Source organism: Denticeps clupeoides, chromosome 18 (genome assembly GCF_900700375.1).
Source record: "Denticeps clupeoides chromosome 18, fDenClu1.1, whole genome shotgun sequence".
Classification (NCBI taxonomy): Eukaryota; Metazoa; Chordata; class Actinopteri; order Clupeiformes; family Denticipitidae; genus Denticeps; species Denticeps clupeoides.
In genome coordinates, this window is record NC_041724.1 from 7,363,131 (window position 1) to 7,382,262 (window position 19,132).

Consider the following 19,132-nt stretch of genomic DNA (forward strand, 5'->3'; position numbering starts at 1 on the left):
TGACGAGGATTAGTTTAGTCATTCTCTGCCCAACGTCACACTCTCTCTAATCAATTATGGAATGTTTGGCTTTGGAACGGCAGGCCGCCGCCATATTTGCTAATCGGCTGCGAAAGGTTCCTTAATGCGGCCCATTCATGGGCCGGCGGCCTGGAACAAATCTGTGCCGGTGTGAGGAAGCGTGTCGGAGGTACAGTACCGCCAGACAACGGCCAGGCAGATTAAAAGTTGCCCGAAGACGGCCACCTGAATGAGAACAGGGCTCGCTGGCTTTTTCCCGGGCACAAAGTGCCCTTTTTTCGGGATGAGTGGGCCTGCAAAAGGATTGGTGGGGGCGAATGAGTAATTAAGCCAGATATGATAGTCTGAGCAATTCACGGTCTCATCCCAAAATTTGCAAGAAAAAGAGAATACCCAGCTACTGTTACGGCCCGCGCTCCCGCTGCCTTCCAGGTCAAAGAAGGATTTAATGTACGTAGTTATTGATTTTGGAAAATTGCATATTTAGTCACGATGTGACATTTGACAGCGCTTTGACACATTTGCAACGATTTACAATTACAATCCGGTAGAAGTCTAGTTCCATTTAAATGTGAGGGAACAGATATGGCACACAGTTGGCTTATGACTAATTAGGCATCTGGTGATGGCTTAGCATAGATCTGAATATTAATGAACTCAGGACTTTCTTTATTTTAAACTTTAGTGACTGATGTAAGGCTCCTTGCTGATTTCTTTTTATACTGCGTTTAAAGAGTACTTCACATCTAATTCAGATGTAATCCTTAGTTTTTTTTATGTGTCCCATGAAGTCACAAGCATGATTTGACTGCTGACTAAAATAAAAGAAAAAAATTCATATCGTCCCAAAGCCTTATAATATGCAGTTTTGGCATCTTTTATAAATGCTTCTCATAAACGGCTTACAGTTTAAAAAACACTAAAAACACATTTAAACCACATCTATAATTTCCCTTATCTGAAAGGCATTCTTGGATTGAATAGAATATGGTTATTTATCAATAATGCCAACTTGCATTATTGACCATTAGTGACCATAGGTCACTCTAAAGTATATATTTCAATAGATCTAAATCTTAAATATCTCTCTAAGGCATTTTGCGTTGTCTACTACACTCAAAGTAGCAACCTTAGTCTTTAAATATTCATGCCTGTGACCACAGCACAGCAATGTGTCAATGTCATACGTTATGAACCTTGTACTATACTTTTGTATATTGTCTAAACCTTTGCCACAATGACTATGTTTAATAGTGGCATAAGAATCTCACATAGTTATAAAGTCTGGCTGTGTGAGTGTTCAATATGCAGGACACTATATTCACCCGTACAAATACTCTTATATATTAAAATGATATGAAACTATTTTAGAATGCATAATGCATTGGTGCAGCTCTTAAATTAAAAATGCATTCAGAACTCATAGTATTTATATCATGAACTTAATTAGTCCCCAGGAAAATGTAGGCCCTTCATATTTAATTCAACTTTGTTCTTTCCACTACACTGTTGGAGACGTTATATATGTTTAGAGATAGAGCAGTTATGGCTACAGGTCACAGATTATAAACCCAATTAACTCAGCAACTGTGGGTGATTTCTTATGGTATTTGTTGGAGGCATCTAACAACCTAATGGACGACTAACCACTAAATGATGGAGATATGATATAAACAGACGTAATGCATGAACCCACCAGGATGTTCTCACTTGGGTGAAAAAGCTAATCAAAGCTACCATGCTGAAACATTTGATTCATCTTATAGATGAATCAAATAGATTTAAACATGGATATAAAACTCAATTAGTCAGTAACTAAAACAAAGGCAAAGCTCAGGGATCACATAGCAGCATATTATAATGGGAAAAAGTCCTATTGTTCATATCTGTTCATATCTGATTTCCTCAAGGAAAGGCCAAAAGATTGATAGATCTTTTAATTGTACAGATATTTCAAAATAGCCACTGGTTTTAAACTCTGTGTGAACCCGGGGAAATGCTTTGAACCAAAATTGCAATCTTAAACAGAGCCTGAGCTGTGAGTTATGCTGTTATGTGCAGGAATCGCCATGCAATTGCCAACCTTAATAAATCATCCCTCTCAGGTGATTTGTAGTAGTTATAGAGGAAGAAATAGCACCTAGCATCACATATAAGGGTATCACATTTTATACTCCTTCTGTTTTAATAATATCTGAAAAGCCAATTCGAACCAATAATCACTTGTTCAGCCCAATTGTTTTATTAGTTTTGGTTTCATGTTTTTAATCCCTGATTAAAATGCAACATGCAATAATGAATTTCCCAGCCATTAAAGCACTTCCTGTTTTTTGCAGGCATTTCCTTTTTAAAACTGGTACAGGTGCCAGTTCTCTTTTTACTGCAGCGACCCCGGGCTACACCATGGCCTCAGGATCTGTCTACTCCCCTGCTGCCCGTCCGTTACCCAGAAACACCCTCTCCAGGGGTGCCTTCAAGTTCAAGAAATCCCCCAAACACTGCACGTGGAAGTGCACCGCTCTGAGTGCCGTGGCGGTCGCCGTGCTGCTGTCTGTCCTTCTCTCCTACTGCATAGGTGAGCCATGCTGCAACTTTTACTTTTCTGGACAGGTCACAGCTCGTTAGAGTAGACTCCACGACTGACCTAACACGGGGGAACCTTGTGGAGCTGCGAGAAAACTGGATGTGAGAAGCCTCCGGGTGTCTGACCTGAATGGAGACCTGTGCTCCTCTGCAGCCAAACACCTGACAGGTGTGAGTCCTTAAATAGCCGAAAGACTCTCTCTGCTTCTCGCGCCGACTCCGCCGCGGCTATTATTCATTGTCCACTTTCCCTGTCCAAGGTCTCAAACCCCCAATTTCTTATCCCATTTTCCCCATCCGTCTGATTTGTCTCGTCTATTGTTCCCCCTTCTGACATTTATTTGCTGCAGTTTGCTGCCTCTCTCTAACCTCCCCATGCAGAGGCACCAGCGCTTTTTGAAAACTCATTCCCTCAGATCAAAAGGCAGGAAGTCGGCAAGAACGAAGGCAAGTCTCCCCAGCACATTGCCTCCCTCTCAACTTTGAAGACGACTTTTCCCAAGTTGCGTATGTGCTGCGCACGGTCTCTGAGACAACTGAAATGTGTTTGCTAAGAAGTGCAGCGGAGGTGAGGAACAGAGTGCGAGCACTTTGTGATGTAACCCAACCAGAAGAGCTCAAGCGTCTCCAGTGCTTGGTCTGGCCCGTTTGATCTCGGGCTCATCCTGCATCAAGAGAACAGCAGAACAGCCCCTCTCTGCCTTTCCGACGCCGACCCTGCAATTTGCCCCGTGCTGTAGTAATGGCTGTCTCTTTCTAATGGCTCTCTCTTTTTCTCCCCCCCCCCCCCCTTCTCACAGCTATGCACCTCTTAGGCCTGAACTGGCAGCTGCGGATTGCGGAAACGCACGCCTTCGAGAACGGCCGGTCGAAGCCCGATCCGACCCAGAGCACTGCACTGAGCACCATAACAGCCGACAGTGGTACTGGCCGGCCTCAGCTCACCAATTTATCTGCAGTTATCCCATTATCCCATTTGTGCAACCGGTTCATGGGAAGGTCAAGACTGGGCGAAGAAGGGGGATACTCGCGTTGAGAATTGAAGTTTGATGGCATCATTTTTGCAGGAGATTTCTTAACATCTAATTCCCTTGGGCCAGTGGGGGATTCAGCAAAATCTGTGTGAAAACAAGGTTTAAGAACGTCACCATGTTTTTTTTTTTTCTGGAACAATATCAGTCTTGCCGGTGGCATCTCCCTAATGTTTTGTATCCCAGAAATTAGCATGCTATTTAGCATTTGCTGTTGTTGGCTAGTGGAGGTAGGAACAGGAATAACAGTTGCAGGGGTGCCAACTGTCATGTGTTGGATCATTGAGACTCGAGCAAATTAGATGCAATTAGATGAAATTTGCAAGTAGTCTCACTCTACTTTTGTTACGCTAATAATTCGACTGGGAAACAACTGTCCAAAAACACTGATGGCTACACACCATCGTTACAGACGTAGAGCAAACTAGCAGCTATAATTGTTGCACAATAGGACAGGTGCCAAGAGCAGTAGCAATGTGCAGCTAGTTAATTTCATAAAGCATCTATGCCACTTGTGGGAACCACCAATGGGTGTAAAATACACTAACAAAAGACATTTAAAATCCTGGCCGTGTATGGTGCTCCCGCCCTAGTGACATTTAATTAATCACATTGTTTCCTATGCCATAATTTTGTGTGAGATGATTTAATTGGCTAATGCATGTAATATGTTAGTTATATATTTTGCTGTCTCCAGAGTTAGAATATTGCTAGCAAAACCTTTTGATTTTTAACATTTTGTTAAATTTTGGCATATAGAAAATGACCCAAAAACTCAGTTGTGCAAAGAGGATGGGTAGTGACAGATTTGGATAAGATGCAATTGAATTGGATCTGGCTGGTAATACAGAAAGGAGAGCTTTCCCCCAACACACACACACTGACACACACACACACTGTTAACACCTTGTCCATATTGTTCATTCACAAGTGGACAATTCCAGGCCAGGTGTTAAAACATCCTAGATGCCCTGAGGATGCACTGAGATCCATTCATTCACACCACATTCAGAGGGGGTCTGGACTGCATATAATGCAGATTATGTGGAAGACGGGAAGGAAGGGCTTCTTTTAAACCAATGCGATTTTCTTTGTGTCATTATTAAATGACAGACTACAGATAGGATGCACTGTTGCTTTGAATTTTGTACATGGTTTTGTGTATAGACACTGGTCAAGTGATATAACTCATCAGATGATTCTAATGACTGGTCAGAGCTTATATAGATTTATGATTGATTGATTCACCAAGTCACCTGCCAATTCCAGGTGTGAACACACACACACTCACTCCGGCACACATACTCAGTGCATATATTGCATACTCACCGTGGCTGCTTTTCAAAGTTGTCGAACTGCTTCAGTCAGCCTTTACTCACCATGAAAGAGCATGCGTAATGGCGAACCGTTATGGTGTAATTTCTGTGTGTGCCGCAGTCATGAAAGGACTCACTCAAGATCGCTGGAGATAGTGAACCTCTCCAGGCTTGAGTGTTAAAGCCTTTCTGGAAATCCTTTTGATATTCAGGCAGCGTCGATGAAGCCCTTGACCTGTACAGATGCACTGACTCTCAACCTGACCACAAATTCATTAAATGTATTTAGGTCACAGTCGACCTAATCTCATTTAGCACCTGTGCTGTGATTATAAATACAAATATAGAGAAATGTGCAGCATGCATTGCTCATGCTGGTTGTTCTCACTCCACAGGAAGAGTGAATGTAATACAGCAGGAGAACGTGAGTCTGGACACGGGTCAGGTGGAGGTTGGGCAAAGGGAAGGGCAGGAGATCCCACCAGGAGTCTTCTGGAGGTCCCGACTAGCCATCACAGAGCCCCTTTTCCTCAAGTTTAACATCTCAATCCATAAGAACGCATTGATCGGGGTCTATGGAAGAAAAGGCCTTCCTCCTACCCACACACAGGTGAAAATTCAGCATATATCTATCTGTCTGTCTGTTTGTCTGTCTATCTATCTAGATACTTAATAATCTACATTCTGGAATCCTATTAATTAAAATGATGAATAATTCTTCATAACTCTCCATATTTAATTTTAATACAATCAATAACTTCAGGAGATTTTTCTTCCTTTTTTCAGGGCTTCCCATCTTATTATCGTTTCCCACAAAGCACACAAAGCTGAAATTTTCTGGGGATCTGGGGTTTTACAGTTTTTTAATTAGTGTTAAATTACTGAAAAAAAACACTGCCCAAGCTTTTTAAACATGATCAGATATATATAGTAAGCGTAATATTATGTGTTGGGAATCACAGCTCTTCTTTCCATGAAGGAATAAACAATCCCACAGTGAATACAGTTGCTGCTCTTTCTTGTTCAAAAGCCAATCCTGTTTTAACAGTCTACTATATAAATGAAATATTTTAATATCTCTATTCCCTTCCTTTTAGATCATTATTGTAGGGGAAACAGAGATGGTACCATTAACATCCCTCCAAAGATAACGCCACACCAGACCAGGGCAAAATGACCACTCTAAGCATTACAGAGTCCCTTTAGATCAAAGAAAAAGAAAGACCAGAGAGAGTCACAAAACTTAGAGAGCCTTTGCTGTTGAAGACTATGCAGCGTTCCCTCAAAAATCCCAGGAGAACAAAGGAAAACCCTTTCTTTAATTTTCCTGGACATTCTGAAACTCTTGGACTACTATCATTTGGTGGGACAATAGAATTTCATCTCCCATGTACCATATTCAAATGACATAGCTCGTTAACTAGTTAGGTTCTTCCTAGTTTGGTTTTCTAGTTATTGACAGGAAGAGCATAGCAGAACAGACCAAAAAAAACAGAACCAAGGGTACATCTTCCTGCAACTTCTTCAACCATCAGCCACAACGACACCCTGCCGTCACGAGCTGATCCACCAGAGCCAGTTTTATCACCGATAAAGTAGGATCCTTCAATGCCTTGTTGTGTAATCATCCGTCAGACACATTACGAACACATTACGGATCGTGCATAGTATATTAGCATCGACTGTTCAAGTCTGCCTCCATGAAGCTGACATGCTGTATCGCCCTTATCCAGAGCGACTTACAATCAGTAGTTACAGGGACAGTCCCCCCTGGAGCAACTTAGGGTTAAGTGTCTTGCTCAGGGACACAATTGTAGTAAGCAGGATTTGAACCTGGGTCTGCTGGTTCATAGGCGAGTGTATTACCCACTAGGCTACTACCACCCATCTGATAACGATCTGACTTGATCTAATTTGATCTAATTTATAATAATTGTGGATGACCTCTGGGATGCCCTTTTTGTCCATGCCTTGTCATAAGAACATTATTATTAAAATTCCTAGGAGACTTACTCAGCAGACGAGTTGTCAGACAAGGTGCCACTGAGCACTGAGCAAAGCACCGTCCCCACACACTGCTCCCCAGTCGCCTGTCAGTGGCTGCCCACTGCTCACTCAGGGTGATGGGTTAAATACAGAGGACAAATTTCACTGTGTGCACCGTGTGCTGTGCTTCTGTGTATCACAAGTATCACAAGTTGGGCTCAATTTATCCTACATTATGCAAAAATGTGAAATTATGTACAACTTACATTTTAAGTCCATTTGATTTACCTTATCTTCTGACAGAAGATGTACACTATATTACTATATATATTATTCTTATATTATTCTTCTATATATTATTCATTTTGGTCCTGTTTTCTTGGGTTGTCCAAGGCTGATAAAGTTTTTTTTTGTTTTGGTAGAGGTGACAGGGTTGACCCAAAACTAAACCTGTTAAAATCAAATGCTTCACAGCATAAGACAGTAGGCACTGAATTGTGAATTCTGAAATATGATTTCTTTGTTCTTTAGGTCTTCAGTTACACATTAAAAAGAATAACATGTCTTTATTCCCTATCTTTTGTTTCATATTGATGTTATTAATGATTCCTTATTTGATTTTGATGGTATAATTTAGTGCTTTGATGAATACTGTAGTCAAGGACATGATTTATATATGTGAGCTATATCATAATATTATCAATTATCTATTTATTATCTAATGCTTGTGATCACTGAACAGTGAAACTGCCTCCCTACTCTCCATATTCTGGCTGCTTCTGCTGTGAAACTGTTTTAAGGCAACTGCTTCTGCTGCAAGTTTTGAAAGACTATGATTAATTAATGTCCATCATGCATTATTAATAAATGTTACTTAAACTTACGTTCACAAATATTTTAATGCTAATGACTCATTTCTGACAAACTAACTTAATATCTAGTTTTTATTTATTTAAAATTCTTACCATTTTGTCTTCAGATGTTAGTTTAATAATTTTATTAATTTCCAGCAATGGAAATAAAAATATTTTATGGAATAATTTATAGATTCCTATAAGAGTTTATTTAAAGGCAGTCCTTTTTTCAGAGCCATGTAAAATACGTTTGTGCTGCCTGTTAATTAACTATATTACTAGGCAGAATAATTGTTTGTATTGATTATAATTGGAAGTTTATGTAGTCATGCTTATCAAAATGCTAAATAAAGCCCCTTAATGGGGATAGAATCAAGGTCACCCACTCTTGTTGTCTTATTGTTTTAATGTGTTAGGATTGTCACCATGCACTGTTGATGCTTTCTGCTAAGGCTCAGAAAAGCTGTTAATCTTTAACCCCAGTGACAGTTTCCTGTACGTTACATAGAGACTAGCAATTTGTTGTTATTGACAGAGCCCATATGCATACATATCTTGGTAAACAGGCTATCATTTTCAATGCGCCTGGATTATAGGTGCATTCATTTATTAAAAAAAAACATAATGGTGGGTGAAAAAACATTTAATAACAGGATAGAATGCGATGTGTCTCTATAGAGATAGCGGTAAACAGTATTTTTCTGGTACTTAATGTTCTATGTCTCTGTGTTAATGTTTGGTGCTTTATTAATTCATTTGCTATGAAGTTTGAGGAATCAGCACCATAGACAGCTCCTCTTTATTTCTTCATATGAAAAGGCCTGTTCATGCAGTTTCAGCAATATGCTGTTTGATACACTCAGACACGTCATAAGGGGTTGCAGTTTTGGGATTGTTTTTTTTATTCCTCGGTGGTTGGTAAAATGGTGCAGGGGAACTTAGGGTCTCAGTTTAGGGTCCCGGCCTCCTTCACATTGACAGGGAGGGTTGAGAAAGCACGGTGAATGCTGCCTTGTTTCGGCTTGCTTTGCTGTGAGCGAATGTCTGGTGGAGTCATCTCCACCGTCGCAGTGAACAACTCAATACAAAACGACAGCCTGGGGAAAAGAAATTGTCCTCTCAAGGTGAGACATGAAAAGAGCCGAACAAAATCACAAAACAAACAACGAGCTTAATGAAGACACATCCACTTTATGTCTGCGGCAGCGCTGCCAATAAACACAAGCTGGACTGCGGACAGAAAAAACTGTCTGCCACTGTTATTGTACTTGGCCAATCAATGGGCTTCCCTAAGCCAAATAAGCAGATTCGGAGGAATATGGAGAGCTGGGCACAGCACAGGGAGCAAACGGAAAAAAAAAGGTGATTCATTTGTGAATTGAATAGCTAGCATGAATAGCGTTCCACACTTCAAACCATGTGCAAACCAAGTTCTGGTAATAATAAAAATAACAATAATAATTCATTATATTTTAATTATTATATTTTGTATTATATCTTATGCTAGGTAAATTGGATCACGTGAACAAGGTCATGAAGTCACCTTTATTAGCCTCATTTCCACTCCCCCCCAACAGATTTGTTCTTGCTGTACTCCAGACCATGTCACAAAGGGGACTTTTTTTTTGTACCTTTATTTATTTTTCATTATATAGTAGAGAGCTTTATGTCAATACTTGAACCATATATACTTTCATATTTATGTAGAATGGCTTCAATGCAATCAGTACGTAAGTGACTAAAACATTAATGTGTTTTATTGATAATATAAGCCTTATAGATATTATCTGGTGGGCTGCATGATGGGATGGCGGACCTTGTGTTTGCATGCCCTCCCCGTGTTGACGGTTACCTCCCGCTGTCCAAAGGCATGTATACACTAGGTTGATTGGTTAAATGAACTTGACCATAGTTGTGATTGTGTAAGTGAAGGGTGTGTGTTTGTGCCACCCTGCACCCAGTGCCCCAGGATGGGCTTTGGCAGTCTGAGCCTGAGTAACAGGACTAAGTGGTTATGGAAAGTGATTGAGTGAGATATTCTCTATTAAGAATTATGGATGGGTTGTGTTCTTTGTCTAGTCTTAACTTATGTTCTTAAATACTTTTTTTTTTTTACTTGAGTGCTAGGATGAGGTGCTAGGATGAAGTGCTTGCCAGCTCCCTGACGGTGCTTTTCTGAAATAAACCATATAAAACTCACCCCCTTAGGTTATGTCTAGGCTCAGACAGGATCAGCAGGGTGCTTGTCAAAATTGCATTATGACTTTCTAGTTTTTTCCCCCCAGATGTACTGGTGTTTGGAAAAAAGACAGAATAAATATATTTAAAAGTCTTCCTGAATTCTAGCTTTGGTTTGGTGCGCTCTGATTATAGGCATCAAAGAAAACCCAATTAAGCTCTTTGTAACCATCTGGGAATTTGATGAAATGAATTTTCTACTTTCTACATAGCATTTACCTTGAACTGGATGCACAGTTTGGATGGCAATCAGTTTTCTCCACCTAGATATCAATTGATTGGTGGGCGGCAGTCATTTTTTGGCAGCTTGGGTTTTAGTTGTGTCTCTGTACACACAGAGTAAACACGTTGAAAGTTGTCTGAGGTCTGAGCATGGATTTTTAATGGACTATTGGTTACAATTGTTTGTGTTAGTTATTGCTTTTCTAAAATATATTTCACTTATTCAGTGTCTGATAGAATTCATAAGCATGCTTCTTTTCTCTGTTTGTCCTCAGTATGAGTTTGTGGAGCTGTTGGACGGCAGCAGACTCATTGCTCCAGAGGAGCGAACGCAGATGGAGTCAGACCTCAGGGATCGGATGGAGCGTCCGGTTGGCCTGTGCGAGGCCGGGTTTTTCCAGTACCTGGACTCGGGTGTTTGGCACCTAGCTTTTTATAATGACGGCCGCAGCACGGAGCAGGTGTCCTACAAGACGACCATTCTGGGTGAGCCAATGCATAACTGTGTGGGACTGTAGGAATGCAGGTGCATGAATTTTGGAATATATTACCTGTCCCCTACTCACCTAGCAAGTAGGAGGTTTAACCCCACTGATGATTTATCTCATCCAAAAACATATGAATGTATTGATGCCTTGGGTCACTGTGGTGAAGCCTCCCTTGTGGATAGAGCAAACTGCTAACAGGAGTGGAAGCAAGAACAGTGAGGTTTGCACTGGCTTAATGAAACCTGGTCAGGTGGGAATCACCTTCATCAGGTATGTTTGCTGTGGGGGTTCCTGAGAAGCCATGCAATTCATTTTGTTTTAGCTGGGGTCAAAACAGAATGTTAAATATATTAATATTATATTAATATTCCTGTTCATCCGACCCATGTAAAATCCTCCTTATGTTGAAATGAGGGCTTTAACTATGCCCCTGCTGTCCCGATTTGCCAAGGTGCCACTGAGCAAAGCACCGTCCCTACGCCTGTCATGGCTGCCCACTGCTCACTCAGGGTGATGGGATAAATGCAGAGGACAAATTTCACTGTGTGCATCTTTACATTTTAATAAAATGATATCCAAAAAGTGCAATTCAGAGCATTCAGAACAAATGACTCCGAACAGTGATGCAGCCCCAGACCACCATTCCATTACTATGATTCTACTGAAAAGCTGTATTTGCAGTGTACCAGACCTGATTCATTTATCAGGAGCACACGATTCCAAAAGACCTGTGTTCATTGTTCATTGGCAAACTGCTCTAATGAATTTTTTGGGAAGGACAGCAAATGTTCTGGCCCAGTCACCATTCAGGTAAAATCTGTCCAATGTCTTCATGGTTGTAGACATAGGCACTTTCACACCAACAGTTGCAGATGATAGGTGCAGATCATATGATAAGATTTTGGGGTTCTTGGAGACAGCGTCCATTAGCATCAAACTGTCTGCCCTCAGGCTGAATATGTTCGGCAGCCAGTCCTTAACAAATTGGCCGCCTGACGGTCTTCTGGATTTTTTTTCTGGATGCTGTGATTTATTTCAATGGGTTCGACATCCACGACCTCTGCAGAGACGACACCACATGTTTCAGCCTCTGGATTTCACTTTTGAAGAGAATTTTTTCACTTGTGTTGGAGAACTGTGGGCGAGTTTGCCATGGCAGCACCCTGAAGAGTCTCTAATCAAGAGCACCTCGGCTGCTGTTGAAAAAATCATGTCAATCATTAACAAAATGTGTTTTTTCATGTGTGTTGAAGGAAATCAACAGTTGCTGTGATGCATTTACTTTTTCCATGAGTGCATTTGAGCAAATTTTTTATACAGATAAGCAGATTAATATTTTTTTAAAGAATACCACCTGCAGCTGGCTGACATTATAGAACAGGGAATTTGCCTTTTTAGAGGGCAGTTTGACCTTTTTTCAGAGAGTATGACATATGAGTTGTAATTGAAATCTTGATTCATGGGATTATTGGGCTGTATTAACATAAAGCATGACAACTGCCTGTTTGATGAAGGCATAAATGGTCATTAGTATCATAAAGAGTCTGTAAACATTTATTTAATGATCTAAACCTAAAAGAAATATTAATTACAGCAGATGATATATATTTTTTTACATTTTCCAGTGCTATAGTGATTTGTCTTGTGTAACAGCGTAAGATGCCATGACTGATCTTTGTCTTTCTACAGAGACCATTATGGAATGTCCATTCAATTGCAATGGCAATGGAGAGTGTCTCTCTGGCACCTGCCAGTGTTTCCCAGGATTCCTTGGACCATACTGCTCAAGAGGTACAATATGATTATTGAAACAGGAGACAGAAATTATATATATATAAAAAACAAGAAAAACAAGAAAAATATAAAATTGCATAATTATATTGATCCCAGTAAATGTGAAGTATGTGATATATAAAGTGCAAAAGGATTTATGTTATGATTGGAACCCACTAAGCCTGAGTACTAGAAGCAGGGACTAATCACAAGAAACAATATACATAAAATATGTGACATGAATAGCTAAGTGCTTTAGGTGGATGCAGATCTTGTAATTGACTCTGTTGGCGGATATCAGGTTCATGAATAAATTATAATTTATTTTTGCTGAGTGCACTGTGCATGTGAAAACACACACATTGAGATTACATTTAATGAAATTAAATGACTTGAAGACAAATCACGACGTTTCAATATAATTGTTTATTGAGTCATTTTAATCAGCGGAATTATGTAAGTTTTGAGGATAAGCTTCTATCTGCTCCGGCCCATTCTTCATTGCTGACAGCTCAGATTTGGTTCATGAGTCGTTCACCGGTTAAGCCCTGTGGTTGGGAAAGTTGTCTTGCTGGAAGGTGAATTCAGTTCACTTTCTTGGCAGACTGACGCTGGCTCGTCTTTCTCAGCATTTCACCGCAAATCCAGCCTATTGGCGTGGTGTTGCATCCAGCAAAGCTCACTGGAGGGATGGACACACAACTCTTTTGGCTAATTTGGCAGAATTCTAAACATGTTCTGTTCTGAACAGAGAACCAGCCAAAGTTGAACAAAGGTCAAAGGTCAAAAGTCCCTCTAAATCCAATGAAATTTGTTAATACTTTCACCGTATTGACCGCACCTCTTTCATCTCTAATAGCGGCCTGTCCAGTGCTGTGCAGTGGCAATGGGCAGTACGCGAGAGGGCGCTGTGAATGCTACAGTGGATGGAAGGGTATGGAGTGTGACGTGCCTAGCAGCCAGTGTGTTGACCTGCAGTGCGGGGGTCATGGCGCATGTGTCCTGGGCTCCTGTGTTTGCAACACTGGTTACAAAGGCGACAACTGTGACCAAGGTAGACTGACCTCACAAACCTTTCACTGTCACATTTTAATGGCCCAAGTGGCAAAATCATTTGATTGCAGTAGTACTATATTCCATAATATGTCTTTATTCCATAAAATATTTTGTGTTACCCACTAGGCAACTACCACCCCATAACTTAGCAATCCTGTACACGCTCATGTGCAATAATTAAAAAACATTGCGCTCTGTCCCTGCAGTTGACTGTGTCGACCCGACCTGCTCAGGACGGGGTGTGTGCCTGCATGGACGCTGCCACTGTGGGCAGGGGTGGACCGGTTCCCTCTGTGAGACCAAGAGCAGCACCTGTCCTGGTGATTGTTCTGGCCACGGAATGTTCCAGACCAAGACGGGGACCTGTGTCTGTGAGGCCAACTGGACTGGCACTGACTGCTCTACTGGTGAGACCTGCTTGCACCTGACATTGTTTACTGGCATGGATTTTAAACCAGATGCAGGAATGATATTTGCGAGTATTCAATCCTAGGCCCACATGATCGGTCGTATTAAACCTTCAGTTTCCTTCTGTGTGCACCTTTTTTTCTAATACCCTTTTCCCTACCAGCTTAAAAAGCTAATCAATAAGCTAATAAATAATGTGCCCGGTACAGGATAATGAATAATAATCAAGCAAAATGACAAATCTCCATTAAAGGCTAGTAAAGTCATGAAGATCTCCAGTGATAATTGGTCATTTAAATTCTGTTCACTGAGCTCTTGTTGCTCTTGGTGTAGTTCCGCATTTCTTTGTATTCCTCTCTAACAGAAAAAGTATTATCTACTTCATTTTCACCTGTGGGGTTCCTCGGGGTTCTATTTAGGGCTGGGATATATTAGAGAACATTATACAATATTCCAATAATATTCTTTCAAAATGGAATGATCCAAGCTAAACTATTTCCTTTCTAGCTACAGTTTCACATTCACATATTTTCGTAGCTTTTCGCCACAAGTTTAATCATTATTTTATTATTTTAAATTATGAAATGCTCTTGCTATGGGTCCTTTAAGCATTCTGTTTACTTTCAATGAGCAGTAGTGTGAATAACATCTGGAGGAATGTTTTTGTGGTTTTCTCTGGTGCTACAGTGTTGAATACGCCACAGCACGTCTGCATCAGCCATTCCACCCTGACCGGAGCGTTTTCTCTCTTAATTATCTGCACAGTTCTACTTCAATTAAATAAACGTTAATTAACGAACCTGCTTTGCAGATCGACCCATTACCTGGAAGTGTTAAAAGTAGATAAACACCTTGGCACTAATGAAAAATTGATTCCATTGACTGACCGTGGTAAAGGGACCTTTTCAAAATTGGACTGCCCCTCCCCTGCCGTCTGGCTCACTCCCCATTTCCACTACCACCCAGACAACCGAACACCGTTTAATATTCCATGGAGCCCGGGATACTAAACAGACCTTCTAAGGTCTCCCAATCGAAGAGAAACTCCTCTCAGGATTGGGGTGAATGAGACCCAACAAAGTGGCAGTAGCGAGTGAGAGAAAGGTCAGTTTCATTGATTAGTTTCTTCACAGCCCTTTCTCCTCTTTTGTAGTTTTATAGAGCGAACCATTCAAGATTCTGTAGAAAAACAGCATTGCCATTTCAGTGTTTTTGCATATACTCTTTAATGCAACATGAGGGGGGAATGCATTTTGTTCACCTGTTTCTTTTTCTTCAATTTTCATATTGCATTTAGTCTGGTTTATTCAGTTTTTAGTTTTTTCATCTAGCTGTTGCTAATTTGTGAGTCAGTGGTTACCTCAGTTGTGATTTTTCTCTCATTTTCTTAAATTGCTAATGGAAAGTAATTGCTTGGACCTCTCTTGGTTGTGGAGTGGACCGTGTTGTGTGTGTGTGTGTCTGTGTGTGTGTTTGGTGTTTGAATGAAAAGAGAAAAAAAAAAGAAAATCACCACCTGTGGACTGAAAAATGGGATTTCTCCACCTGCTAAGGCGCTCCAACCTACAGGCATTTTTCTCTACATGGTTGAGCTAATGCTCTCTGCCAAATGCAAGGGCTGACCTTTATCCACTGTTTCTCAAGCCGCTGTTAGCTGTGTAAAAAGGGCTTTTACACTAGACTGTATCCAAGCTATGCTGCAAAAAAAATTATAACTGAGGGAACATAAAAAAGGATTATTTTTTTTTATTCATTTTCATATTCCTTTCTGTTTGATGAACAACAAATTTTGTGCAGGGGGGTGGCAAGGTGCATTGTGACTGTATGCAATTTTAATGCAGTAAAAGGACATGGTAATGATATTTAAGAGGCAATTTGACCAGAACACACCCATGAATAATTAGCACATGCAGGTCAACCTTTTGATTTCTCTACTGACAATTTGACTCCTTTTCTCCTTTTTGTGTCCTCTGTGGATCTGTTACACTGTTGAAATGTTTATGAATTGTGTGCATTATGAATCAAGTTGTGTTATTGATTGCATGTTGCTATTTCAATTCACCGTATTTTTGTCTGTAGCATGGAACAACCGATGAGCAGTGTCCAATAACGGGTTGTCATCTGGCAAATTTAATCTTCTGCAAATATTGAGTAAAAGTGGAAAAAATATATAAATTAAAGTCTGGAATTTCAACCTGGGTTAATATGGTTAAATCAAATGGCAATTATAAAAAATAAAAAAAAAAGAGTGTCGATAGCAATCTGTCCTTGTTGTTTCATGATTTATTAGAGATCGGTAGATTTATATGGATATCTGAGGCAGGGACCTCTGACGTGGGGTCGATGAGCTCAGTATCTGTATGGTAGCTGCATCCCTGCGCCCAGCAGCTGCAGGCAGTCAAATAAATGTTCGTTCCATTTGCTCCTTGCAGAAGTCTGCTCAGTGGACTGCGTCCCTCATGGCGCATGCATTGATGGAAGCTGCCGCTGCGAGGACGGCTGGAGGGGCTTGGACTGCGAGGAACGCGAGTGCCGGCCACGCTGCAGTGAGCACGGTGTCTGCCGTGATGGAAAGTGTGACTGCCACCAGGGCTGGACGGGCGAGCAGTGCAGCATTGGTTAGTTACAACGCGCCCGCAACCTCCCGCCTTGCACATGAGCCGCATCGCAACGATGTTTCCCTTCGTTTTATTGCCTCCTTATTGCTTACGCCGCCGGTGTTGTTGAAGGAGTTAATGTGGTGTGCAGAGGTTTTATAGGCCATGAAGCCCCGCACCCAACGATTCTCAACTGCACCTTCTTCCCTCTCTCTCCCTCATCTGTCAAGCTTACTATCTGGATAAGGTAGTCAAAGGTACTCCCCTCTTCCTCTTTTCACCTGTCACATTGCTGCTTGTCACTACTGTAGCTCTATAGATTAACTACTCTCCACATGATTCCTTTTGTTTGCTGAAATTGATTCCACCTTTCACACATGACGTATCGTCAGCAGGCAGGGTTTTACGGGACATGAAGCTTTTCAGGGCTTTCCTTCACTTTCAGGCCTGATATGCAGTAAAACCTGGATTATCACTGCATGCTCTTGATAATTAATAGTTGCTCAGAAATTATGTCATTATTACGAACTCATATTTGCACAGGATTGTCTCAAAAAAGCAATACAATTTGTTAACAGTATTTTATATTTAGGGCTGTCGAGGAATAAAAAATTAAGACATTTTGTAATGAAGTAATCACAATTCATTGTTAAAGCTTGCTATAATGCAGATTTAAAATTATAATAAAGTCAAGTGTGGGAAAAGAGATTCAGATTTGGAGCGTCCATGTGTCTTACCAGTTAGACCCCCACATCTAATGCATAAAATGAAGACGCATAATCTGAATAGGCTTTAAAATAACTTCACGGTCCAGGCCCATCTATATAGAGGAGTTTAATTTTGCCTGCAAGTCATAGGTCTGAGTCCATCCTGAACAAAAACAGCTGCCTTTATTGCCCTGGTTTACGTGTTTATTAATTAACACGTAATTAATTTTGACAGCCTTAATTATATTTTGATATGTTGCTCAGCTGTATTATAATTCCCAACGTGCACTGTTGGCAACAATTTGCCAAAATATAGATATTGAACAAAAAATAATTTTTAATTGAAGACAGTTAACACCCCATATTCCTACTCAGACACAATCTCTTGTGTGCCTCAAGCAGTGTTAATTCTGCTCCCTATATTATAAACTTCTTTATATAAATGTGTTAAATTTAGGGGCAGTTTTTTGGACACAGTTTAAACCCTACAGAGGTGGACTGCCAAAAATAAAAGAAATATGCGTAGCACAAAGTAGTACATACTTTTGGTTGAACTTTTTGGTTGAAGCTGACTAATGGCCAGTAATAACAGGCAGAGGCCAGTTGATCACAGATTTAATTTATTTTATTTTTTTTTGCCAGAATGTCCCTTTTAAGAAGGCGATTAAGTTCCTGATCAAGGTTAATCTGTTTCTGTGAAACTGACCCTTAGGGTCAAGATTTTTAATTTTCTCTCCTGAATGTTCCCTCATAATAGCAGACAAGATAGGATACAAAGGTAAAGCAACGGCAGTGTTCCTTCTGCACCTTGCGTTTGCGTCTGCAGCGTTTGTCCATTGTCTTTTGTAATTTTTTCATTTTTTTGTTTGGTCTGTCGTTTGTCCTGCCCTGTTTGTCCTGGTCGGCCAGACACGTGTTGCTACACTCCTCCCCTGTCTGTCTGATTCCCGTTATGATGTTTCTCTTTTCTGGAGACTGTAGAATTTTTATGTGAATCTTGCTCTGATACTCTGAGGCTCTGCCTTAAGTAACACAGTCACCGCCGAGATAGAAAAGCCCTCCCTGTGCCACGCTGTCTCTGTGCTGTAACTTCACATGGCCGAGGCGCTGTGATGCTAAGCAGCCATTTAAAACAGATGAAGGCATTTAAATGACAAAAATTTAACCTTGTTATTGATTAGAACGATTTTGTGCTCATGTGAAACTACAGTGCCCCACTTTCCCCGTAATCATGTCTGACGTCTTCATGTTGCTGATGATCATACCGGACTCTCCACTTATTCTCCGCTGGTCTAATTGGCAAATGTGTGTGTGTGTGTGTGTGTGCGTGCGTGTCTGACCTTTTGACCTTGGCAGACGGCTGCCCTGGGCTCTGTAACAATAACGGGAGGTGCACCCTTGACCAGAACGGGTGGCGCTGCCTCTGCCAACCAGGCTGGAGAGGAGCTGGGTGTGATGTCGCTATGGAAACCATCTGTTCAGATGGGAAGGACAATGAAGGAGGTGAGAATGAAAGGTGTGATTGACGGATGAAAGAAGAAAGAAAGGGAACCAGATTCATAAAATTCTTTGTCTTTTTCCCGAATCCTGTTCCATCTCATTGTCACCTTTGGCCTACAGACGGCTTGTTGGACTGTATGGACCCTGACTGCTGCCTGCAGCGATCGTGCCAGGGCCAGCCTTTCTGCCGCGGCTCTCCTGACCCAAGCAGCGTTGTGGCTAAGAGGAAGGGTCCGTCAATGCCCACCCAGGGCTTCTATGAACGGGTCGGCTTCCTGGCGGGGCCTGGCGGCAGCCACACCGTCTCTGGGGGAAACCCATTTAACAGCAGGTACTGTTACAGCCACAGACT

General features: G+C 41.1%; 1 protein-coding gene across 7 annotated transcripts in view; it reads left to right on the forward strand.

Moving 5' to 3' along the window:
• Positions 1-19,132, forward strand: part of LOC114767867 (teneurin-3) — a 96,300-nt gene that overhangs the window by 52,114 nt on the left and 25,054 nt on the right. For 6 of the 7 annotated variants that reach the window (XM_028959704.1, XM_028959709.1, XM_028959707.1 and 3 more), the window contains 12 exons: positions 2,358-2,596; positions 3,405-3,527; positions 5,347-5,561; positions 10,527-10,737; positions 12,429-12,530; positions 13,372-13,566; positions 13,775-13,975; positions 16,409-16,594; positions 16,804-16,830; positions 18,038-18,058; positions 18,637-18,783; positions 18,901-19,111. In XM_028959704.1, the coding sequence (XP_028815537.1) occupies positions 2,358-2,596; positions 3,405-3,527; positions 5,347-5,561; positions 10,527-10,737; positions 12,429-12,530; positions 13,372-13,566; positions 13,775-13,975; positions 16,409-16,594; positions 16,804-16,830; positions 18,038-18,058; positions 18,637-18,783; positions 18,901-19,111 (1,878 nt within the window). The remainder of the gene's footprint in view (positions 1-2,357; positions 2,597-3,404; positions 3,528-5,346; positions 5,562-10,526; positions 10,738-12,428; positions 12,531-13,371; positions 13,567-13,774; positions 13,976-16,408; positions 16,595-16,803; positions 16,831-18,037; positions 18,059-18,636; positions 18,784-18,900; positions 19,112-19,132) is intronic. The other variant, XM_028959708.1, reaches the window with a different exon arrangement.